Source organism: Xiphias gladius, chromosome 15, assembly GCF_016859285.1.
Source record: "Xiphias gladius isolate SHS-SW01 ecotype Sanya breed wild chromosome 15, ASM1685928v1, whole genome shotgun sequence".
Taxonomy (NCBI): Eukaryota; Metazoa; Chordata; class Actinopteri; order Istiophoriformes; family Xiphiidae; genus Xiphias; species Xiphias gladius.
The window spans coordinates 28,150,946-28,174,432 of record NC_053414.1 but is presented as its reverse complement, the minus strand read 5'-3'; the positions used below and the strand labels follow the sequence as shown (position 1 = coordinate 28,174,432).

The following is a 23,487-nucleotide window of genomic DNA, read 5'->3' as shown; positions in this document are numbered from 1 at the left end:
GAGTGACATTTTCCCCTACAGGTGGGACCACAGTTCCAGACACAGTTGCAAATTATGGAGCAGAGAGATGGTGACAAGACCCTGCCAATATTTTTATTCTGACAATTAAAGTGGAACCCATCTGGAACTCATTGAGAACCATTCCTGTCTGCAAAGGAGTATGAGGGAAGAGAGAGGGGGGGGTAAAAGATAGGCCTGAAGATATGTAAAGAAATGCATGCAAAGTGATAAACTAACAGGTACAGAGACATGCAGAGCACAAGCAAAGAAAATTAAAGCTTTGGAGCTTACAAGGCAGCGTAGAAGGGGACTGTCTATTCATATTCAGCATGCACACACACACACTCACGCACATAAAGACACACACATCCTCACAAAGTGGTGAGTTCCTGAGGTTTTCTTGGTAGAGGAAGAAGATTCTTAAAGGGACAGCGTTGCCTCAGCTCTGCACAGCTGGTCTCTATGTTGATTCAAGATGAGGGAAAGACGGCAGAGGAGGAGAAAAAACTCTGGATCAAGTTGCTTAATGTTTGTAAATGAGGGGAGATGAGAGTGGTTGCCAGAAAGGAGATGAGGTCGATGGTTCAAAATTCCCTGTGGCGTTCAATGATGAGATTTTTTTTTTTTTTTCACTCAAAGAGGAAGAACTGGTCAGGATTTTTTTCTTTTTCTTTGGCTCATCAGCTGTAAAAAACAGGATGCTGGTTTTTGAGCTCATGATTTGGAGATATATAGATGGTTCTGTTAGTGTGATTGGCACAGTTTTGATTTTGACAACTATTAATTTATGTTATTGTGGTTTGTACCTGTTGTCTTTGTTTATTGTAAAGGCTGGCAGCTGAATGACGAGCTGCCCCTGAGAATGTTGTTCCCTTGTTACTGTATAAAGAGGCAAAAATTCACATACTGGATGTCAGTTTTGTTGAATGGTTTCGTCTTTCCCCACCAGTATGAGAATATGTGAAAACTGTTGGAAAATATTTGGCTTTGAGCCTGTGTGTGACAAACAGCTGTCATTTGGCTTCACCTGGACCATACAAAGACCCCTTTGCAGCAACAGGCACTTTGATCTGTGCATATAAAATACACTTTTTTTCAAAATGATATCCTTTTGAAATGAGAATAGAGCTCCTCTGCAAACAGGAGCAAAACAATTTTATACTTCTGTCTATTTTTAACAGAGTCTCATGCCTGTTTCTTTCTGACTCTTCCCATGTGATTTACTAAATACTTGATACACTAAACCATATGGACAGAACAAGCGACGCTTTGTGGAAATCCTGGGCAAGGAGGCACTTTTGTGCAGCCGCATTCACACATGAGCACACAGTAATAACACTGTAAGAAAAAAAACCCCCAAAAAACGGGCAGCCTGGTGAAGGAGATGTTTTTCTTGATGTATTGCAGGCATATGAGGATTCTGGTGGCATCTGTTACACTGGCTGTACAGTTGCTGTGAAACACAGCAGGTAGGTGAGAGCTAGAGAGGTGCAATGAGTCATGTCTGACAAAGTTTGACACTGGGTGGACATAGGGTAAGAGAATTTTGAACTGAAAGTCTGCATACAGAACGGAATTTGACAGTGGACGGTGGATAGGAAAGTTAAGTAGAGATAAAAAAAAAAAAGGGGGAAACAATTGGGAGATTAAAAGCAAGAGATGTTGAATAGACAGAGGCAGAGTTGGACAGAGAAAGGGGGAGTTGTCAATGAGCTGATCATGAGCAGCTGGAGGTGCCAGTGCCCTAAAGTCAGAGACACCTCATGTGGACCAAAGCTAAACAGGGGCAGGGTCTGCACTCTCAACACAGCTAATTGGCTGCAGACAGACACAGCAATGTAGTCACCAATCAGGTGGCAGTAGTGGCAGCTTTCTTCTCCTTTGTATCCTCTCTGACTCCTCCCACCCCATGAGGTTTAAAACCAGGGGAAGGCTGAGTGCTGATTCTAGAGAGTTCCATCCTCCCTCATTGAACCTGCTTCACGAGCTGTGAACATCAACTCTGACTCCTCTCCCTCTTCACTGCAGAGACAATTGTGAAAAAACTCTTTTAAAAAGTTTTGAAATAGACTTTTTGGCTTTTTTTCAACTGTCTTGAATTTAAGAGATTGAAGAGCACCTGCTGTTTTTTTGTGTGTTGCCCTCCATCTCTTGGCTGTCTCTGTCACTCCCCAACACTGTGGATGAGTGTTGAATGAATCTTTCTCCCCCTGGACTGAATTTATCTCCTGGCAAGTTCTCTGTCCTGTGAGAATAGCCTCTGTTCCCTCTTCACATCATCTGTAAGAACTGACAAGTACTGTTAAACCCTAGGTATGTATTCAATGATCGAATATGCTAACATATGTCTGTGCTCAGTTTTTTTTCTTTGCTGTCATGATCTTTGCTTTATGTACATCTTTTTAACTTGGTGTGTATTTTTTTTTCTTTTAAAGTGAGTTTTTCTGTGTGTGTGTGTGTGTGTGTGTGTGTGTGTGTACGTATGTGTGTGTATTTTGTTGAGGAACGCTATTTAAACTTGGTCAAGTTGGGACACACTAAGTGAGAGTGCATGCCTGTCCTAGAAATAGCACTGAGGGGTACTGCAAATTGGCTCTTGTGGTTTGTCTTCTGTAACTACAACCGCCTATCTTTGTTTTTCTGTATTCTATCAATTGTTTTGATAAGCTGTAATTTTCCACTGGACTAGGTCTGAGAATAGAGAAGTTGCAGAGGCTGAATCAATGGTCAGACTGCAGTGTCAGGTATGACTGACTTAGACTAATGAAGATATCTTTGAATGATCTTTAAATCTTAATTTGAAGGAATAATGTTTCTTGAAAATTTGTGATGAAAAATTAGTTTTTATTGAGACTTGTTGTCAACCCTGACCCCGCTCTGACTAAATATTGTTGTGACTATATAGGATGCAAAGAGATTGTTTTCATTTATTTTTTGAATAATATATCCCCCAGAGGAGTTTTACATGTCACTGTGGATGCAAGGTTTTTAAAACAATTTTTGTAATTTGCTAGTTCTCAGTGATAGGGTTTTTTTTTTTTTTTTTTTCATTGTGGTATTTCCTGGCAATCCTCATCATGTGGAATAAAAATGCTTCTGCATATTTGCTCCTCTCAGCCTTTTATCATTCTCATCGCTCATATCTCTCTAAATGAAAGTCAATATCCCTGAGGGCTGCCTCACCTTGATAGCACCTCATCACAGCACCTTGAGTGAACTAACAAAGTGAGCGGTTTCCTTCTAAATTTAAGAGATTAGCTTCAAGTTTCGTTCAGAGTGACTGGTCTTGGATGTCCCTAATGTGTACTATAGGCGTATACTTTTTCTGCCCGCTTAACCTTTAACTACTCAATGCCTGTGTCCTGTGAGTGAATTTGCAACTTGCCACAGATAGTGAAAGTCCACCTTTGCTTCAAGGTGCTCTTCTTTTTCTATCGAACTATTGTGACTTTTTTTTTTTTTTAAAAAGCAGGAATCAAGATCTGATAATGTCCACTCCCCATATCCTGTACAACTTAACACCTTGGTTTTTAGTTTTAATTGTAAAGAGACTGTAGGTGTGGTAACAAAATGTCAAAGGTGCTATTATTTATATTTCTATACGTGTTGGCTATCGCTACATACAACATTAGCATTAACAACTGTTTACTTATCAGTCTAGAAGAAACGTTGCAAGTTCAGCATCAAATTTCATTCCTTTTCTCACCAAGAGCTGTCTCCACAGGTGGAAAGCAACAACAATGTTAACTGTTGTTTTGCTTCTATTTCTGTCACTTCTTTTCTTTGCTGCCAAACCTGGTTTCTTGGGCAGCGCAACGTCTTCATTCTCTCATGTTGGACTGAGGGCAAACTGGACAATTAGTGACTCACTATTGCCTCTTGAGGTACAAAGTAGTATTACAAGATGGGAGGGGCTGGGGCTAGCTGGTTAGCATGCTAACTTTAGTAGATATCCCTGAAAACCAATACATAGATGTCTTTGACATAACATCAGCATTGTTATTTCTTCACATCTTGTTGATAATTTTAGTTAATTTTTGAATGTTACTTTATACTAAAATACTAACTTATGGCACTTTTTTTTGTTTCATTATCTCTCTATTGGTCCCCTCACTTTCTTCCCCTCTTTTATTCGAAAGACAACACTTTTGTGTCTGGACTGTAGCAAGGTCACATTTCACTGGTGCTCTGCATCAACCTGACGTCTTATCGACTTATAGCATGTGTGAGGGTGAATGTGACTGTGCACGTGCGAAGGAACGTGCAGACTCGTAGTGAAAGTTACCAGTTACACTCAGTTCAGTACAACCCACACCTAGCAGATGATGCCTGTGAACCCTCTCCACATCACAAAACTGCAGGAGGTGGCGATGGAGAAGAGGCAGGCGGCAAACGCACAGTTGGCAGAAGAGCTGGTCTGAGCGGAAAAGTACTGAGAGGCAGGGAGATGAGATGTGTGGGTGTGAGTAGAGGGGGAGGTATTTGTAGAAAGAGTGGTGTCGCTGCACCTGTGCCAAGACACACTTCTGCACCTGTATGAAAGAATACCACATGGAATATTTAGACAGAGAAAGCAGTCATGTCCAAAGATACACTCATCACAGAGCCAATCAATCCTGTGCCTGCTCTCTCTCCGCCAAATAGAGCCAAGGGTTACATTGAGACTGGCACAAAGCTTTCTAATGTCCTTAGTCGTTGTCAGACGTGCAGATTATCTACAGCTAAGAATAAATTTATTCAAGCATGAACTAAATGTACAGCTCCAGTAAAGCAGAGATCGGCAATACCTAAATGGTCCTTTCAACTCTGGTAACTTGAGAGTTGCATTTTGTTTGCCTTTTTTATAAACCAATACGATCCAAAATCTGAAGCTTTTAAAAAAAAGTCTTTTATTAAATTATTAAAACACTGGATTTTGGTGGTTTACAACAATCATTTCTGATTGAATGAAGATCAGTGAAGAGAGACGATCATGAGTTTTAAAACAGCTGTGACAGTGAGGTGTGGATTATCCCCAGCATGAACAAAAGGCAGAAGTTCAAATGCAATTTTTAACTCGTAGACAGACTAAAGGCTTAATAAACATCCCGAATCCCACTTATCTAGAAACAGGAACTTATTTTTAACCCATGAGGCAGCTCTGCCAGGTTTGCTTGCTGATGCTTCTGTTTGGCTGCTGGCAAATGATTTGTACGAATAATCAATGTACATTACCTTGCAGTGCTGTAAATTAGGGATGTAAAGGGATGAATGTACAGCTGGATGCTATGGATATTTCGAAAGTGGTGAAATTAATAAGCATTCCTTACTCAAGTAAGCCAAGAATCCGAACCAGAATTAAATAAACAGAATTGGTAAGCGCAATCTGATTTGGAATCAATTAAGATCTAAACAATACTAGGCACACCTGTTTGTCTGACCATCATTTACAGCCTTGAGGGCAACTTCACCCTCTTTTACTAACTCGACAAGTAGCTGTCAGAGCACCTGTACATCACATTAATTCTTTAATCCCTGTCACTAATCAAAGAATGAAAGTACAGTTTATTTGTACAGTAGCTTTTTCAGTTTGTTTTTTTTTTAAACCTTGTTTGCGGTGTGCATGTGGAAAGATTTTTCTCACTCCTTTGGTTTTAGTTCTCACTACAAAAAGAAAAAAAACTGAATTCATCTTTAAAGCTGATGTGAGAACAAATAAACAAGGTCAACAGGCTTTATTGCCTTTAAGAATTGATAAGTGTAGAATATAATTTACTGTTGTCTTAAAGGGACACACGTGACAAATCTAAAATTAATTGTGTGCACACAGTATATTCAGCAAAGTGGGCACTACCCTTTTGCGTGTTCCATCTTTTAATATTCCTGCATTGTGTTCATGCTTGAGTCCCGGAGGAAGAGTAATGGAAAGTTACCAGGGGCTGACCAAGCAAAGTGACTTGACGTTGACACATTAAAATGACAGAGTGCTTAGTGTCAAAGAAGAGGTTGTCAGCCCCCCACACACACACACACACACACACACACACACACACGGAGGGCTGGCTGTGAGAGAGCTCTGAGCCACTCACAGTATACCTCAAGAAGGTGGGAAAAATGTTTGTGTGACCTTAAGAGGGAAGGAGAGAGAAAAAATCTTCATCTGTACACTATTGATATAAATTAATTACATTCCCATTCACAGCTTCTTAAACGCTGAAGGAGGCATATAATCCTCCTCTGGAATGAAAATTCATCGGTCAACACTTAGCTTGGAGTTAGCTTTGAATGAGATTTGTGGCAACAAGCACCTGTGGATTTCCCCCAGTTAGCTTCTGGCTTCCAGCTCCTTGAGTTACACTCTTATCCTCCGCTTTCTCCTCTCTGCTCATAGATTACAGCACCACTAGTAGATAAAGGTTGTTGAGGTGATGAGAGAGAGAGAGAGAGAGAGAGATAGATAGATATTAATTGATTTTTATTTAGCTACAGTCAGTACTGACTTGTAAAGTTTTGACTGAAAAGTTTAGTCTCAAACAAGTGGGAGCTCATCCATATATTGTTGGACATATTAGAAGTATGGTTAAAGGCTTGGGAATGGGTCTCAGTGCCCCAGGAGTATGAGCCATTGCTTCTCTCTAGAACATGCAGACCTGATATCAATATGATGTGTGAGGAAAAGTAAATGATGCCAACGCATGCAAATGAACATCATAGACTCCTCAAGCATGTCTACATGGTCTACTCTGTGGACCATATAGACATGACCATGATGTGACAGTAGGGACAATGAGACGCTGAGCTCCTTAATTACATACATATATACATACATACATACACACATACATTAAAAACAATAAATAAAAATTTACTTGACTCTGATTGTCAGTGCATTAGCCAACCTATTTGGCGTGTTTTTAAAATGAAATTCTTTTAAAGGCTCCATAGCTCTGCTCCACTGCAGTAATACTTTGTTGCCCTGTTAGAAGTTGCCTACAGCATACATGACGAAATATTCACGTGGCGTCAGTAACTGCAAAAAATATGGAGCATTTAGTGTATGGCAAGGTAAAGGAAGGGTGACTGAATCCGTTTTAAATATGTGAAATAATGCATTTTCCCAGCATTTCATTCAGACCAGAGTCAGTAACATGAATATATCCAGCCTCCGCCAGGTCCTTAAGGACATCATTCATCAAGAAGAGGGCATGGTGTGTGTGTGTGTGCGTGCGTGCGTGTGCAGAGGGAGGGAGACATTAAGGGGACCTTGTTTTTTTTTTTTTTGCTCCAAAATAGGTCAGTAGGCGTGCATATCCTTATAGATGGACTCCAGACCTCTCTCTGCTCTGAAATATCTTGCATACTTTTATGAAGAGGAGATGGGGCTTACTGAAATAGTCAGGACTGTGAAAATCCTGAATAGCTGAAACATACAGCTGATAATACAGTAAAGCATATTAAGGAGAATACAAACTGAATATAACTCATATTATAAAGCTCCACCAATCAACTATTTACCTTACCAAAAAACCAAATGACTAGATAAACTGGTATTGTTAAATGGGCTGCTATCTTTTTGGCTTTTCGGCACATTTACTCTCTCGTGCTTCATTTCCAGCAGCAGCAGGCAGCTGTATTTAGCCAAAAAGCCCAGAAATCAGTGTACGCCACCTGCCTAGCACCAAACAGCAAGACAGACAAAGTTAACTACTAGCTGGCGAATGAGACGTCAGTAAAGACTGAAAGATAAAAGGAGAGTGACTATAGGACTTAGATTGGTTTGGTGGCCAGACACACGACTCCAAATGCATTTTAATGCTATTCCATGTCTATTGGATGTGTAAATAAACAACTTTGTTGGAGTTCTTCAACTTTCCAGTGGATAAAAGATTGATTACTACTACTTTACGTAAACCATGAAAAATAAATATCTCTCAAATATCTCAAAAGCAAGTGTCTCAGAGATTCAGTGGACTGGAACACGGCGTCCTCATGATTCCTTCTTGAATGTTCTTTTGTTTTTACAGGCAAATGAAAAATACCAGCAGCCCAAAGGGAATGCTGCCACCCCTGTGGTTGTATAAAGCCCCATAAAAATGATACAAGTCCATGGAAATGTTACAAACATTAATCTCTTAGGAGTTATTGCTGTCGATTTTAGTGGTGGCTAGCGCCAAAAAAGTGTGTGTGCACTACCAGTTGTGTGTCACACACTGTAGAGTATGCTTTTTCTGAGTATTGCTTGCTGTCTGGCAGCGGTAATTACCTGGTTAAGTATTGGTTGGCTATCAGACTCCACGCTTGTTTGCAATTTGAAAGGGTTGCGTGTACTGCCAGACCAACCGAGAATCACATTTTTACAGCTTTTAATGCTCGTGTAGGGGAACGTTTTTGTAATTTTTAAATAAAGATGCTTTGAAGTCAACCCGTTCAGATCTGTCACATCCACTCAAGTAATGCAGTGTATTTGATATGTCCATATTTGATGTGTAAGTTTTTTGGCAAAGAACTTGTAACTACAGCTGTCAGATAATTGTAGTGGCATAAGAAGTTTATAAAGGAGCTTTGAAATGTTGTGGAGAAAATATACAGTTTCTCAAAATGAAGACTGTATTTCTACAGCTAGAAATACCAGATGCAGAAATACCAGCCTTTGCATACGAGATGCAATCTCGTATGCAAAGGCTGCAACAGTGTGCACAAGCAAGCACATGCACATAAATACATACATACATACATACATACATACATACATACATACATACATACATACATACATACAGAAAAACACATGGGCCACGTGAGTGAACTTTTCAGGCTTTTGTTGACCTTGGCGCAGAGCTGACTCCCCCAGCCCTTCAGCCATTCCTTCCATGCTCTCATGTAAACACACACATACACATACATTACCGCACACTACCCGTATTTTTCAGTCCATTCCTTTCACAAACATTTCCTTTTTTCCTTTCCCTATTCTCTTTTATAATTGGAGCCAAAGCTTTCTGTATAACAGATGTGTTTTTCACTGCATTAGGCAGGAGCCATGTCTTGTTCTTCAACATGAAAAGGATGGCTGTGTTTATGATAAGTTTCTGTCTACAATAAAGAAAAAGGTTTTCTAATAAACTGCCTTACTGTGATATTTTAGATTTAAAAAAAAAAAAACATGTCTTGAGTCCTTCAGTTTTCCTGGACTGCATTAACAGAGTTGTTACAGTGTAGTTAATATAAGCCATGTCAAGGTGCAGAGAAGGGGTTGCAAACCAGCAGTTAACGCTTTTTTTTTTTTTTTTTTAAATAATATAGGTGCAAAAGCTCTTCTCATATTTTAATTTTTTTTATAAGAAAACCATCTGTCCAATACACAGTTACAGTAGCCACACAGTTAGACCAGGGTTAGGGTTATGTACGCACTAACATGGCTCTAAGTTGTGTTCACTTACCGATGTTTGGGGTCGAAACTCGGGCCATCCAACCACTGAAGACGGGGGACAACATCTGTCCGCCATCTTTATCAGTGCTGCCAAGTATATGGTGAGACCCCTTTTGCCTCTCCGACTCCTCATCCTTCCTTGCCTCCTTTTTTTTCTCCTCCTCTACTCCACCTGTCCTCCTTTTCTTCACCCCATCACCCCATCTGCGAAGCAAATAGAGCCAGGTCATCCGAGATGCTGCTGCTCCTGTCTTTTGTATTTTTTCCACTGCAGCCTTTTTCTGTATTCACTTTCTTTCTTTAAGGAGTTATACAGTTGCTTTTTCACCTTGCTCACCTTACTCTCTTCAGTCATTTGAATACGTGCTACTATTTTCTATGTATTGTTGTTTATCATTTGTGCTTAATAGCTTTCTGCACATGATGAATGTACCTTTTTTGTTTGTCAAAAATCATCTTAGATGACATTTTATTTTGTGCAGTATTGCCTCCCCCACCCTCTTGGCCTGCAGTCCTAAAAATATTTTTACACAAAGTGAATGAGAATATGTACCGATATATGATTTTGTTTGTCCATTTTGCACTGAATGTTTCAGTGATTTAAACAACCATTGCAAACAGTATTTCTGTATTACCTTTTCTAGCTTTCAGCAACTCAGAACTTCATGTTTCTTTATTTCTCTCTTTCTATCCAACAGGGAAAAACACACAAAAGTAGTTCAGGATGGCTCTCAATGTGCCAGGTCTGGTGGTGATGGCAGTGTTCTACCTGTTGATCCTGGGCACGGGCATCTGGGCATCCATGCGCTCCAAGAAGGAGGAGAAGAAGTGCACAGGAGATGGCATGGAGATAACACTTCTGGCTGGACGCAACATCAACTTGCTAGTCGGCATCTTCACTCTTACTGGTAAAGCAGAGTGAGAGAGCTCAGTTTAGACACCACCTTGTCATTTTGAGTCTTTCTGATGTGTTTATAACATTAAATATTCAATAATTAATGTTTGGAGGAACGAAGTTTCAAAAGATAACTGACATCTGTGCTTGTTTGGTATTCGTGAAGTCCCTGGCATGCAAAGCTACTGTGGTGTATATGTCATGATTCTCCTTTTAATATGTGTGTTTGTCTCTGTGCAGCAACATGGGTGGGTGGAGGCTTCATCCTTGGTATAGCTGAGGCAACATACAACCCAACGCTAGGCGCAGTGTGGGCTCTCATGCCTGTGCCGTATGTCCTGACCTTCTTCTTAGGTGAGTGGCACCAATGACCCCCCCCAGGCCTGAGAACCATAAACCCTGACCCTCCCCACAGTGCTTTCATCCTCTGCTTCTTTTTCTTTTTCTTTCAACAAATGATGTCAGCTGATTGTAATCTCTGACAAATTTAATTGGATACAACTGCGCAAGTGAAACTGATATGATGGTGCATGTTATCCTCGCATGGCAGGATAAAGATTTATTATTTATGTATGCATGGTCTGAAATGAACAACTGCAAGCACCAGTACATGCCAGTAATATTAGTTGTTGGCAGGAAGGTAAACTGCCACACAGGCTGGTAACATGCGCATGTCTCATCCCATCTTTAAATAAAAAGATTGCTAGGTCAGGACCTAGAAGAGGGCAGATTGTCGTTGTCAACATTTAACATTCAGTGTATCCCTTGTTTTACACTCAGCAGCTAATGAAAAGCTAATGAAAGTCCTTTGGGGTGACACTTGGGTACTAAATAAGTCACAATTTAATTTGCAGTATTAGCATTTTTAACAACAATCACTAGCATGTATAGGATTTATAATTTCATCACAAGTGAACTAATCAGTTCAGGAAAAATGTTAAATTAAGTTTCCTAAAGCTTCTTTACACATTTTATTAGGGGAACTGATTTCCATCTCAGGCTGAAGTTTTGTTGCCCACTAACACTGCTCCGATAACCCTAACCCCCACCTGACTCCACGCACAAATAAAAGTGTCGCTCACGTTAAAAATAGGACCATGAGAAATCAGTTCGGGATTGTAACTCGAGGCAACAGGTGCAAAGAGACTTGGATTGCCTGCTCCTGAATTCACCGAACTGACAAACTCCGTCATCCATCCGTAAACATTTGCAACAGGTTAAATCATCAGTGCTCAGGCCCCAATGTCACAATGGCTTACGTGGTAGGAGAATAATGGGAAAGTGGAAACTCCAAAGTCCCTGATCAGGAAGTATAACATTCCCCCTCTGTTCTTCTCCATTGTTGGCTGAGTGGACCCATGAGCTGAAAGTGTTTATTGAGTTATCTGGAGGGAACACTTGTTTTTGTAATTGTTCACACACACTTGTTCTTCCACTCTCCCATTCACCCTCTTCCTCTTCTTCCTTTCTCTCTCATTTCGGTTTTTATATGACAGAAATACAGCCATGTTTTAAAATTGATTGCTTCATCATTTCCAGAAGGAGACTCTGATTTTATGCTAATCTCTTCCTCCCACTCCAGGTGGCTTTTTCTTTGCCAAGCCTATGAGAGAGAACAAGTATGTTACAATGATGGACCCCTTCCAACAGAAGTATGGGAACGTCCTGAGCAGTGCGTTGATCTTTCCCGCACTGGTGGCCGATGTCCTGTGGGTGGCACGCACACTTGTCAGCCTGGGTAAGTTACTTCACATTGTAAAATTGTCTGGTCCTGTAAATGTATGCAAACACATACTTATGCAATCATTCCGGCACCCACAGATCTGGGTACATTATGTGCACAAACACTAGATTAGAAAAGCTGGAATTGATGTGTGTGGCTGTTTTGGCACCGAATCATTCATGTCAGTGTTGTAAATTAAAAGCAGGTAAACAAAAATATGACAACAAAATCACCACCACAAACTACAGCTTTTTGCCCTCTGAAACAGTGTAAACCATTTTACTGAGCCGTTATATTGGGTTATATTGTATTGTCAGGTGCTTCACTTTTTTTGTCCACACAATGTATTCACCTTCTTAAGTTCATTAGATAAAAAATAAGAAGTACGCACAAGGTTAAAAAAAAACACTGTGGTGCAATATTGTGTGAAAATTACTATAAAAAAGTTGACTGTTCACTAACTCCCTCTTCTGCTCAGCAACTGTCAAATCCTAGCTTAGCAATCGTAATTAGGCAAGTTGGGTCTTTCAAACTTTACATTAAAGGATTATGCATGGGGTTATAGTAAGAGAGATACCTTGTAGGAGTTTAGTGGGTCTTTTTTTAATTATTATTTTCGCATTTCCAAAAAACAAAAACACAAGAGAAAAGGTGTAAGGAATGGATTAAACGTTGTTACAACATTATCTCCAAGCAGCATGTCCAGCTAACTAGCATACTATGTACAGTAGTAATTTATAACATTTAGGGCCAAGGATCATTAAATAACTACATTAGTTTGTAAGGTTAAACGTTACCTTAGAAAAAGCCAGGTTTACTTTCAAGCACATCCACTGTGGAAGCCGGTCCTGGATGCCATCAGAGTTTAGGGCAACATTAGCAGCTCTATTGAATTTGAGGAAGTTTGTACACACCCCAGCCATGTAAAAAGAGAAAGCATTATATTTGCTAGACAGATCAGTTAGTCCTCATCCCAAAAGCCTTTTCTCTTGTAACATTAAAAAAGTGAGAACATACCATTTGAAAATACAAGCAAGTATGTAAGCTTAGCAATAATAGGCTTATGTTACAAGGATCATGCTTATAATACAAGGACTAACTAGTTCCAGACTGCAATACATGACAATGCTGCTTCTTTAAATCCATGTTTTCTATATGGATCATCAGCTTGTGAGGATGCTAGCTGTTGACCTCGGACATACTGCTTTAGCTTCTGTTAGCATGTATGTAGCCGTCATGACACAGTTAGGCCACTGGTAGTCTTAAAGTAGTCAAGATCCTTTTTACAAGATTTTTAGTTAATAGAAGTCAGCTGGAAACATTAAAAAGAGTTTTCAACCAACTCATGGAGCTAGTGTTAGCAATATTTAGCTAGCTTGCTACAGCTGATAAAATCTGCCAGCGACATTTGTAATTTCAGTGATCAATGAAAAGCCTGGGTTTGTCTACCTCTGTTTTAAATCAAGGACCCAATACTTCTAAAATTATCCAGAGTTTCACGTGGTAAATCTGCCAGCATTAACATTGTAAGTTGCATATTTGCTGTGTGAGGAAAGCTTGACAAATTAAGTAAAGGGGCTGCAGCTTAGCGAACAGTCAATTAACTTAATAAAAAAACTTTAAAGTGCAAAATGAACATAGAGAGCTGTACCATGCTGTCCTTATTTATTTTTTAAAAATTTTACAGTACCAAGCTCTAGGTAAAAAAACATAAGATATAAAATATTTGCCACACACACATTTTATACCCAGAGGCTGTAGACGCTTGTTCTTGCTGCTCTGCTGATATTAAATAAAAACACAAATTTTGACCGTCAGCATTATAAGCACAATGTGTTTATTATTGAAGTTTATTATTATTATTACTATTATTACGTGGATTATTATTGTGTAGTGTAGAAAATTGTTCAGATGACAAGATTAAGTGGCTCCTTGTGATGTGATCCTTGTGTACTGTTATATATAAGCTACTACATTTGGCACTGCTGTTTTTACTGTTTCTCTAATCTGTAAGTGATTTATTTAATTTTGTGTGTGTGTGTGTGTTGGTGTGTGTGTTTATGCGCTTTGATAGCAGATGCCACTGTGCTCTGCAGTGTGAATGTGCATGGGTGTTTGTGCAGCAGAGAAAATGTGAGTGTGCGTGTGTGTACATAATGTTTTCTTGTGTGTGTTTTTAACGCTGTTTTCTTTTCCAGTGTTATTTGAAAAAGGGGGTTAAACATCGAGCAGCCTGTTGATTGTGAAAGGTGATCAATTATTCAAACTAGATTGTTGTGTCATTAGAAACCTCTTTCCATTGTTTGTGCCAAGGCTCTGACTGATTGATAGGGGATAAATGTTCCATGCTGAATTATAATTTCATTTCTGTGTGTAAAAAGAAGTTTAAAAAGAGTTTAAGGGAAACAGTGAAATCCATTGACAGTGTATGAGTCACTGTGCTGACGCTCCAGAAAAGGACTGGTAGGGAGGCAGGAATGTTCCTGGGACGTTTTTATCCAAACCTATTTAACCAATATAGAATCAGGGTAGCCCTCACTCATCAGTAAAACCTCCTGTTGTTGTTTCAGGGACAGTTATGCATGCATGCCTGTTGTGTGCTTGGCATCACACGCGCACACACACACATAAACACTTGACACTCTAGAGAATGCTCTGAGCATTTGACCCAATGGGGGTGTTGTTGCTGGGAGACTGTTTATGTGTGTGTGTGTATGTGTAGCATAAACTGAGCTTCATGGTCTGCTTGAGTATGTGTGTGTGTGGTGGTTCAGCGCCAGAAAGGATTTAACTGTTAAAACACTTCTTCCATGCGCTGTCAGTGAGCCATGTAGTATCAACACAGTCATGATCAAATTTCTGCCGAGAAGGAACTGGGGGCCGGACGGAAAGGTTGCTGTGTTAGTGTTACAGTGTGTGTGTGTGTGTGTGGGTGTGTGTGTGTGTGTGTTAGTGTGTGTGTGTGTGTGTGTGTGTGTGTGTGTGTGTGGGGTATTTAGGCAGCTCTTTGCCTCAGTCCATCCCTGGTGCTGCCCATTAAGCCCCAGAGGCCCCTGAATCTCATTCCACTTTTACTCTTCCTAAATTTAGCAAAGAGGGGAACAGCACAGCTCAGCACAGTACAGATAAGGGATCTAGTGCTATATCTAGAAAACTGCTGACCCAGGAATTATTTAGGATACATGTTGCGTCATTCCCCACCATAAGATAATTTACAGAACAAATGTGTATCCACACATCCAGATCAGGTATAAATCTAGTTGAGATGGATTTCTGTTCACACATGGCATCAGAAAGCATCCAGACAGGCCACATGTGGTCAGATTTTACTTCCCTGATAACATTTTAGCTATTGCAAACTACAACACTACACGAAACACGGCAAAGCTACACTGAATAACTCAAAACCAGAAATAAAAAGTGACTGAAAAGAGACAAACAGGTTACAGTAGCTTGCCTTGGGGTCATTTTAGACATTGGTTATACAAAGTTAACGCTGTGCGTTGTCATTGTGGTCATGTATACATTTGTGTTGCTGACCACCTCTCAGTAAGGATTGAGTCACTGAATCCCAGTGTTAATGCTCATTGTGTTTTGGTGCATTCACACATGTAATTAGAGCTTATCAGACAAGATGCATTTTAGTGCCAAGTGTGAACAAGAGATTAATAACTGTAGTATCTACTTTTTTTAAGGGTTATTAAGTGATGAGTCTGTAGAAGAAAGATCAAAAAAAGCTATTTTAGATAATATGATTAAGCAGATTGAATTAATAAGGTGAAACAGATTCCAGGGCCACAGATTGAATTTCAAAAAATGTCAAACACATGGGGTGAAAGGTCAAACTGAAACAGTCAAGTATGCATCATCAAGATGATGCAAAGTCAGTGGGGGAGACAGAAAGTTGTGACGGGGTGGTTTCATGGGGTGGTGGGGTCCACAAGGGGGTGACAGGTCAGAAAGGTGCTGAGTGGCGATAGATGGTGCCGATCTGACACTTCTCTGTTTAAGGGCATTGTTGTGGTGTGGCTGCAGGCTGCGGCTGGGGGGACCCTGGCAATGAAGAGACGGTGAAGGTAGTGACGTTTTGCTTGCCTTGTTTGAGTAACAAGATGTCTTTTTTTTAATTCACTTGTTTACATTTACTTATACATATAGTTTTTTCATTTTCTTTACACATTTGTTTCACCACTTGAAGACACTTCTCCTTACCTTCATTTTGATTTTTTTTTTAACATTTCTTTTTTTTATTCAATCAAAATTTGTCACTATTTAAAGGGTGATAATTCACCCAAGAGGGTGAAAACGGAATATTTTTGGAGTCACAATCAATAGGCTGCTTCTGTTATATGTTTCCGTTTGGTTCTGTTTGTTATAACTTTATCATTATCATTTTTAGTTTGGCCTGTTGCTTTATCTAAGCGATTTGATGCTTTCTAAAGGTTTATACCAACGCCACCTATGTTTTTAAGTGTTACTTTATTCGTAAGTCAAAAGAATAGAAATGTCATGTTTTGCTCTTTTTTTGGTAAAAGTGTCATTTGTTTGTCAAAGTGGAAATACTGCAATAAGGCATATGAACAGTATAACAAGACAATGTCATTGCCTAGCTTCTTATTAAATCCTAAGTACATACGAATGGATGCATGTATATGTGTGTGTCTGTTTGTGAGAGAAGATTTAAAAGCAAAAGCGAGACTGAGAACCTAATAAAACACTTAATTAAAATATTACAGTAGGCAGTTGCATGTATCTGTTGCTACCAACATCTGTACATTAGAAGACTTGCTATAAGAAATTTTGCCTCCGTCAGTCCTACAATGCTCATCGCTCAACTGTGTTGTTCCAGGTGGAACTATGAGTGTGATCCTGGATCTGTCCTACGTCTACTCCATCATCATCTCCTCAGTGGTGGCCATTATCTACACACTGCTGGGGGGGCTCTACTCTGTGGCCTACACAGACGTCATCCAGCTCATCCTCATCTTTGTCAGCCTGGTGCGTAACATCTCTTGACCTGTTCACAGCCATTTTGAACATCAGGTCAGGGAACCTTAGTGTTCTAGGTCCATTCCTCCTATTGAATGATGAACATCATTCAAGTATATGTCCTATCAGATTACTTTACTTTACTTATTTCAAGTGGATGAAAGACCAGAGGGATCAAATTTCAATATAGAGCTAAACAGAGGTACATGGTGGCTTATTAACTATGCTAGCTGATTAAATTGCCTGCTAAAATAAAATACTACTGATTTCATTAGCTTGTTTTAGAACTGTGAAGGATGTTTGAAGTTCCCTCACTCCACGTTCAAAATGGCTGCTATAAAATTATAAATGTTTGTGAAATATGTGGTTGCGTATGGACTATTCACAGGGCTAGTTGGGTACATGCTAGTCAGCTCTTTAAGCTTCTGTTTTCCCCATACTATGTGGGTTTACACCCTCTGTCACAGGATTGTACATTATTTCATTCAATAAAGAGTTATTTAAAAAGGGGACAAAGCATTACAAACTTGCCAATTGTCAGATAGCAAGCTTGTTAGCTAACTGGACAGAAAGTTCACACAGTTCATTTAAAAGTCATATTTGTACAATTGACTCCAGTCTCATAACAGTCTTTGAGCTATTTGTTTTGTGGAGCAGTTTGCAGGGTAAATAGAGGGTTAAATAAAAATGGATAATGCAATGCACCTAAAGAGCTGGGGTTTTTTTCGTTTTTTTTTTTTGCTGTCAATGCTTAACACTTCAAACCCTGACTGGTGTACACAAAGCCACTTACCTTTAATATGGACTAATCTTAAAAGTTAATTCTTAACTTTGTTTTGTCTGCTACTGTTTATAATCTCCCTACAAGATCCATTTAATAGCTCTTCTGGAGCTTTCAATCTTACCGCATGACCTTCATCGGCAGATGGAGTTTGACCAGTTGTCATTTCAATTTTCATTTTTTTTCAGAGCACTTAAGACTTTTTTTTCATGTTGACTTCAAAGTTGAGCTTTAAATTCCATGAAAACTGGCCAAACTACATTAGCTTATGAAGATCATATGATGATTGAAAAGCTCCAGAACAGCTACTAAATAGACCTCATGCTGAGATCATGTTGTAATATGAGTATTGTTAATTCTGGACCAATGAGAACTTTTTAAGCTTAACCACAATGTGACATAAAAGCACTGTAAATCACTCAGAAACTGAAGCTTTAACTCCAGCTCTAGTTTAGTTTCAGATTCCTAATTCTCAGTGTCTGCCTGAAAACTTTCCCCACTGGACCCATAATCAGATTAGTTGTGTCCTTGTGTTTGTGTATACAGTGGGTGTGTGTTCCTTTCCTGTTGACCAACCCTCACTCTGTGGACATCTCACTGACGGCTTACAACCAGACCTTCCAGGCTCCCTGGGTCGGCACGGTGGAACTTGATGAGGCCGGCAAGTGGTTCGACGACTTCATGCTGCTGGTGAGTTGACAAGGAAAGGTCATTACAGTATATACATATACAGACAACTCTAAATGTTTTCTGTTACAAAACTTATGTAGTATTTACAGAACTCCTGCCATCACAGCAGTTAAACTAAATTAAATTCAACCCAGCAGTTCAATTAAATAGGATTATTTCATTAGATGACCTAACAGCCAGGCATAAAAACAACAGTCATGAGAGGATTTTTATTCATGTCCTCTATTGCTAAACAAACTAATTCCTGTCATCATGTCTGAACTATGTGTTGTTGCCAGGCTCTAGGGGGCTTGGCCTACCAGGCTTTCTACCAAAGAATCCTGTCCGCCTCATCTTACACCCAGGCTCAAGTGACCTGCTTTGCCTCCTCTGCCTTCTGCCTGGTGCTAGGTATCCCCTCCGTGCTGGTGGGAGCTGTAGCTGCATCTACAGGTACACACTCTTAAGTTACAACTCTGGAAAATTCTTTCGGCTTTCTTAAGCTTAGTTTCTGCATTGGCCTTAGGCTTCACCATTTGGAAAAATCAGAATTTATACATTTTTCCCATGATTACATTGAATTAAGCTCTATTTATCAGATTTAACCCCCGTTTCTTACTTCATTCATTTATTCTTCCCCTTGGTCTTTCAAACTTTCCTTTGGTTTTGACCCGTCCTTTCCTCCAGACTGGAACTCGACCAGCTATGGATTGCCCACCCCATATCAGCGTGACCAGGCAGGCTCCATCCTCCCCATCGCCCTGCAGTACCTCACACCCCAATATATCTCTGTCATCGGCATTGGAGCTGTAGCTGCTGCTGTCATGTCCTCCATGGACTCAGCTCTTCTGTCTTCTGCCTCATTGTTCTCCTCAAATATTTACAAGAACATCATCAGGAAGCAGGTTAGAATTTCGGAGAAAGATATCAGTGGTGTGTATGTCCTTAACTAAATCTGAAGGATACATGGAAAACGAGTATCTACAACTATGTGTTCTTGTACTATAATTTAATTCTTTTGAATATGTAATTTAAAGGTAATTCAACGCCATGAAATTATGCGAATTCCACTGGAGTCAGAGAATGCAGGTACTGTTATTTTGCTGAGCTAGGATAGTTACCTTTTAGGAGGACTAGTTTATGAAAGGGCATGGATCTAGGGATGATAATGTTGGTCTATTATTCAGTCGGTCCACCACTTTGGTCCAGACTGAATTATCTCAACAACTACTGGATGGATTGCCATGAAATTTTGTACAGACATTAATGGTCCCCAGAGGATGAATCCTCCTGGCCTTGATAATCCCTTGATTTTTTTTTTTTTTTTCCTCCAGTGCTACCAGCAGGTTGACATTTTTGGCCTTTGCTGAAATATCTTAACAGCTGTTCAATGGTTTACTATTATTTATGCCCCGTGGAAGAATTCTAATGACTTTGGTGATCCTCTGACCTTCCCCCTAGTGCCACCAACACGTATAAGAGTCAATTATTTTGTGGAATATCTCAACGTCTACTGGATGGATTGGCACAAAATCTTGTACCAACATTCATTGTTCTCAGATGATGCATCCTAATTACTTTGGTGATACCCTTACATCTAGCGCCACCATGTGGGCAACATTCTAACTTGTCCAGTATTTTTTGGTTTCGTTTTATGACCAAATACCCGCAAAACGAATGACATTCGCATCTGCCTCAACTGTACCTTGTGTTTAGCACTAATTATCATCTATTAGCATGCTAGACTAACATTATATAAGCATTATATCGGTTTAACATGTTAGCATTGTCATTGTGAGCATGTTACCCTGCAGATGTTAGCATTCAACTCAACATACAGCCTCACAGTGCCGCAAGCATGGTAGACTCTTAAGTCTTGTTTCTTCATTATGTTTTTATTCAACTATTGCATTAATAATGTGGTGTTACAAATTCAGTAATGAGAAGTTGGAGCATCAAAATAGATTTTTTTTTTTTTCCAATTACAAGTTGTGGGTAGTGGGTAAATTAGCTAAAGCTAAGGTTATTTCAGCAGCTAGCCTTATCTGGAGTGTAGTCACAGTTTGGTAGTTCTTGCAAATTTTGCATGTTGTTTTTTTATGTATTTATTTTTAACTGCACATTTCTATGGCATACTAATTTTATTTGCTAAAAGAGAGTAAGATTCTGGTCTTAACCTTGACAAAAGATGTCTCTCGCAGGTCCCTCAGATTTATGACACTACAATGCTAAATTGATACAAAATCACTGGAGTATTGTTTTGATGAAATGTAAAATAGATGTAATTATCTCCCTTTTTAGGATTTTAAATGTGCATCCATTTACATTAATAATCTACTGAAAATAAAATGCTTATAATGGCCATTGTAAAAGAATCTTATGGGGGTAGCTACAAGACATTTGCAAATCAGAGACTGTAATGTATTCACTATAATGTGCTCTCAAAACAAAAGCAGGGGGTGGCAACAAAGTAGCTATTGAGTTTACGATACTGTGCATATTGTTCACTGTGCCCACTGTTTCAGACTGACAGTAATTTGCTGAGTAATAAAATGATCTGTTTCATTATTTCACAACCAAAGAATGTTCCATATAATAGGCCAGTTTACTGCAGGTCTCTCAGCGTGCTGTAACTTATGAATACTTTGTCTTTGTAAGGGGATCTCTCAGCTTCAAGTCCAGATGATCCTTAGATCCTTTACATTGTATAACAAGGTATAATGTGAAACTTTACTCTCTTTGTCTTTGTTGTTGTCATTCTTTCCACTCCTTCAGGCATCAGACCGTGAGATGCAGTGGGTGATCCGTATCTCAGTGGTGGTGGTGGGTCTGGCTGGCACTGCCCTCACCTTCCTGGACAGCAGCGTCCTGGTCTTCTGGCTCGTGGGCGTAGACATGTCCTACACCATCATGTTCCCTCAGCTAGTCTGCATCCTCTTCTTCAAGGTTTCTAACGGGTACGGAGCCACCGTGGGCTACATGATGGGAATCATCATGAGGGTCCTGAGCGGTGAGCCCCTCATTGGCCTGCCACCCGCCATCCAGTTCCCTGGCTGCCGGCTGGATGACGAGGGAAAGCTAACCCAGTTCTTCCCCTTCCGCACCGCCATTATGATCATCTCACTTGTGTCCATTCTAATTTTCTCCTGGTTGGCGTCTATCATTTTCAACAAGGACCTGCTGTCTGAGAAGTGGGATGTGTTTAAGATCAAACGCAAGCAGAAACCGACAGCCAGAGCCACGGACGACAAGAGGACCAACTCTGATAACGAAGTAGCTGCCACGCAGCTACTGAACACCACCAGCTGCTGAGGAGGCTGCAAAGCAGGAGAGAAGATGAGCACTGGCTGGAGGCGGACATGTTCGTTTGTCTGCTAAGCAAGAATTTACAGAGGGGAAGCAACGGCAAAGACGGGACGTTAAGTACAGATTCTGTACAGTATCACAGTGAATTTGTGGCGATGACGCATAGCAGAGTGTGATCTGAGCTCTCTGGTACCCTACTTCATCAGTTGTCTCCCTGGCTAGGTTACGTTAGCAAACAAGTCTTAGCCAGCATAGCATATAGCGAAGATGATTACATGCTGTACATACAGGCCCAGAATAAAATACCAGAGACTATGCTGCATTATATTTATATATCGTCATACATCGCTGTAATAGAAGCTGTCCACACAAAGAACCCAGATGTAAGTTTAACGGTTGAGCCATTTAAATTCATTTCCATAAAAAAAAAAAAAAAAAAAAAAAAAAAGAAAAATATACATAAGTTAAATGTTCAGAATGATACAACTCATGCCTCTTATTCATTAGATACTCTTCAACAAAGATCGGAATTGTACATTTGTACAGATTTATATAAATATATTTTTACAAACACACTATGACAAATTGAGACACTGCCCAAATCCAGAGGGCATTCTCTCCTCTTCGACAGACCTGACTTCATTTCCTAAAGACCATCACGCTGTGGCAACACTTTATGGTAAAAAGACATTCATACAAGAAATGGGCTTCATCCCAAAGGAACAATTAATCCAGCATAATGATAAAATAGTTTACAGGCCACATCAACAAAATTTGTCTATCAGATTTTCCTTTCATACGAAAGAGTGCATCAGACTGCGCAAGGAACTTCTCTCTTAGTGTGAACCTCTGCAGATGATTTGACAAGCATGACAGGGCTCTCTTTCACACCAGAAAAAAGAAATGCTACCCAAAGAACAAAGAATGGGTGCACACTGCACTATTCCATGGAACATTTGTGAAAGATGTTTTGTTATTTAAATTTATTTTAATGTGATCTGATTTCTTCCTTCCTCTAGCTGATCCGCTGCCTTGGGCTGTAGTATACAGAAACAGTAGTTATTTTTGGCTTGTTACTTCAAATTAGATAGTAAAATTTTAACATCTAAAATGTTACACTTACATATACAAAGAATCATTGTCTATAAATCACTGTGATTTTATTTAAAATTACAATGTGGTCATGCAGTTCACAATCCTGACAGTGGTTCTTAAATTTTGTTCAAAGGGATGTGAATGAACTCAAGGAGAGGGTAATCAGAGTTATGTGAACATATCTAATATGTGAAGAATTATAGTAACATGTAGATTTTCACAGTGAAACTTTTACCTTCATCACTCAAATACTGCCCAGTAGACACCACTAAGTTTAAGACATACCACACTGTGACAGCATTTGAAACTACCCAGGTACGGATGACAAAAGTGTTCCACCCTGTCGGACTGCTCTGAGTTGGGTTGCATTGCAACACTGGTGGCTTTGTTGTGCAAAGCAATAATGAAAATCACAAATGGCAACCAAAAACAATTGGACGGAAATGACACAAACGCTATTTCAGGCTTTTTAAATGCTCAGTGTTTTTTGTTTTAATGATTGTTTAATTTTACCCCTATTTGTGAAAAGTGGCAGAGCGAGACAAAACTGAAGAACTGGAGAACAATCTCCCAGCATACCACAGTTACTGTAAGCCCTTTCCCCTCAGATGTGTTTTGAT

The 23,487-nt window shown here is 39.7% G+C and overlaps 1 protein-coding gene across 1 annotated transcript; it reads left to right on the top strand.

Annotated features, from left to right (window-relative positions):
- The first annotated feature begins 1,937 nt into the window (after positions 1–1,937).
- Positions 1,938–22,860, top strand: LOC120799842 (high affinity choline transporter 1-like). The gene is made up of 9 exons (XM_040145264.1): positions 1,938–2,313; positions 10,108–10,317; positions 10,545–10,658; positions 11,887–12,042; positions 16,877–17,025; positions 18,344–18,487; positions 18,766–18,919; positions 19,154–19,371; positions 21,242–22,860. The coding sequence occupies exons 2-9, from the start codon at positions 10,134–10,136 to the stop codon at positions 21,776–21,778; spliced, it is 1,656 nt and encodes a 551-aa protein (XP_040001198.1). The 5' UTR covers positions 1,938–2,313; positions 10,108–10,133; the 3' UTR covers positions 21,779–22,860.
- The last annotated feature ends 627 nt before the right edge of the window (positions 22,861–23,487 follow it).

Excerpts from the sequence above, each read along its gene's own strand:
- LOC120799842 (XM_040145264.1), top strand. The coding sequence starts at position 10,134 with ATGGCTCTCAATGTGCCAGGTCTGGTGGTGATGGCAGTGTTCTACCTG. Across the intron at positions 18,488-18,765 it reads TCGACGACTTCATGCTGCTG|GCTCTAGGGGGCTTGGCCTA; the intron begins GTGAGTTGACAA and ends TGTTGTTGCCAG. Across the intron at positions 19,372-21,241 it reads AGAACATCATCAGGAAGCAG|GCATCAGACCGTGAGATGCA; the intron begins GTTAGAATTTCG and ends CCACTCCTTCAG.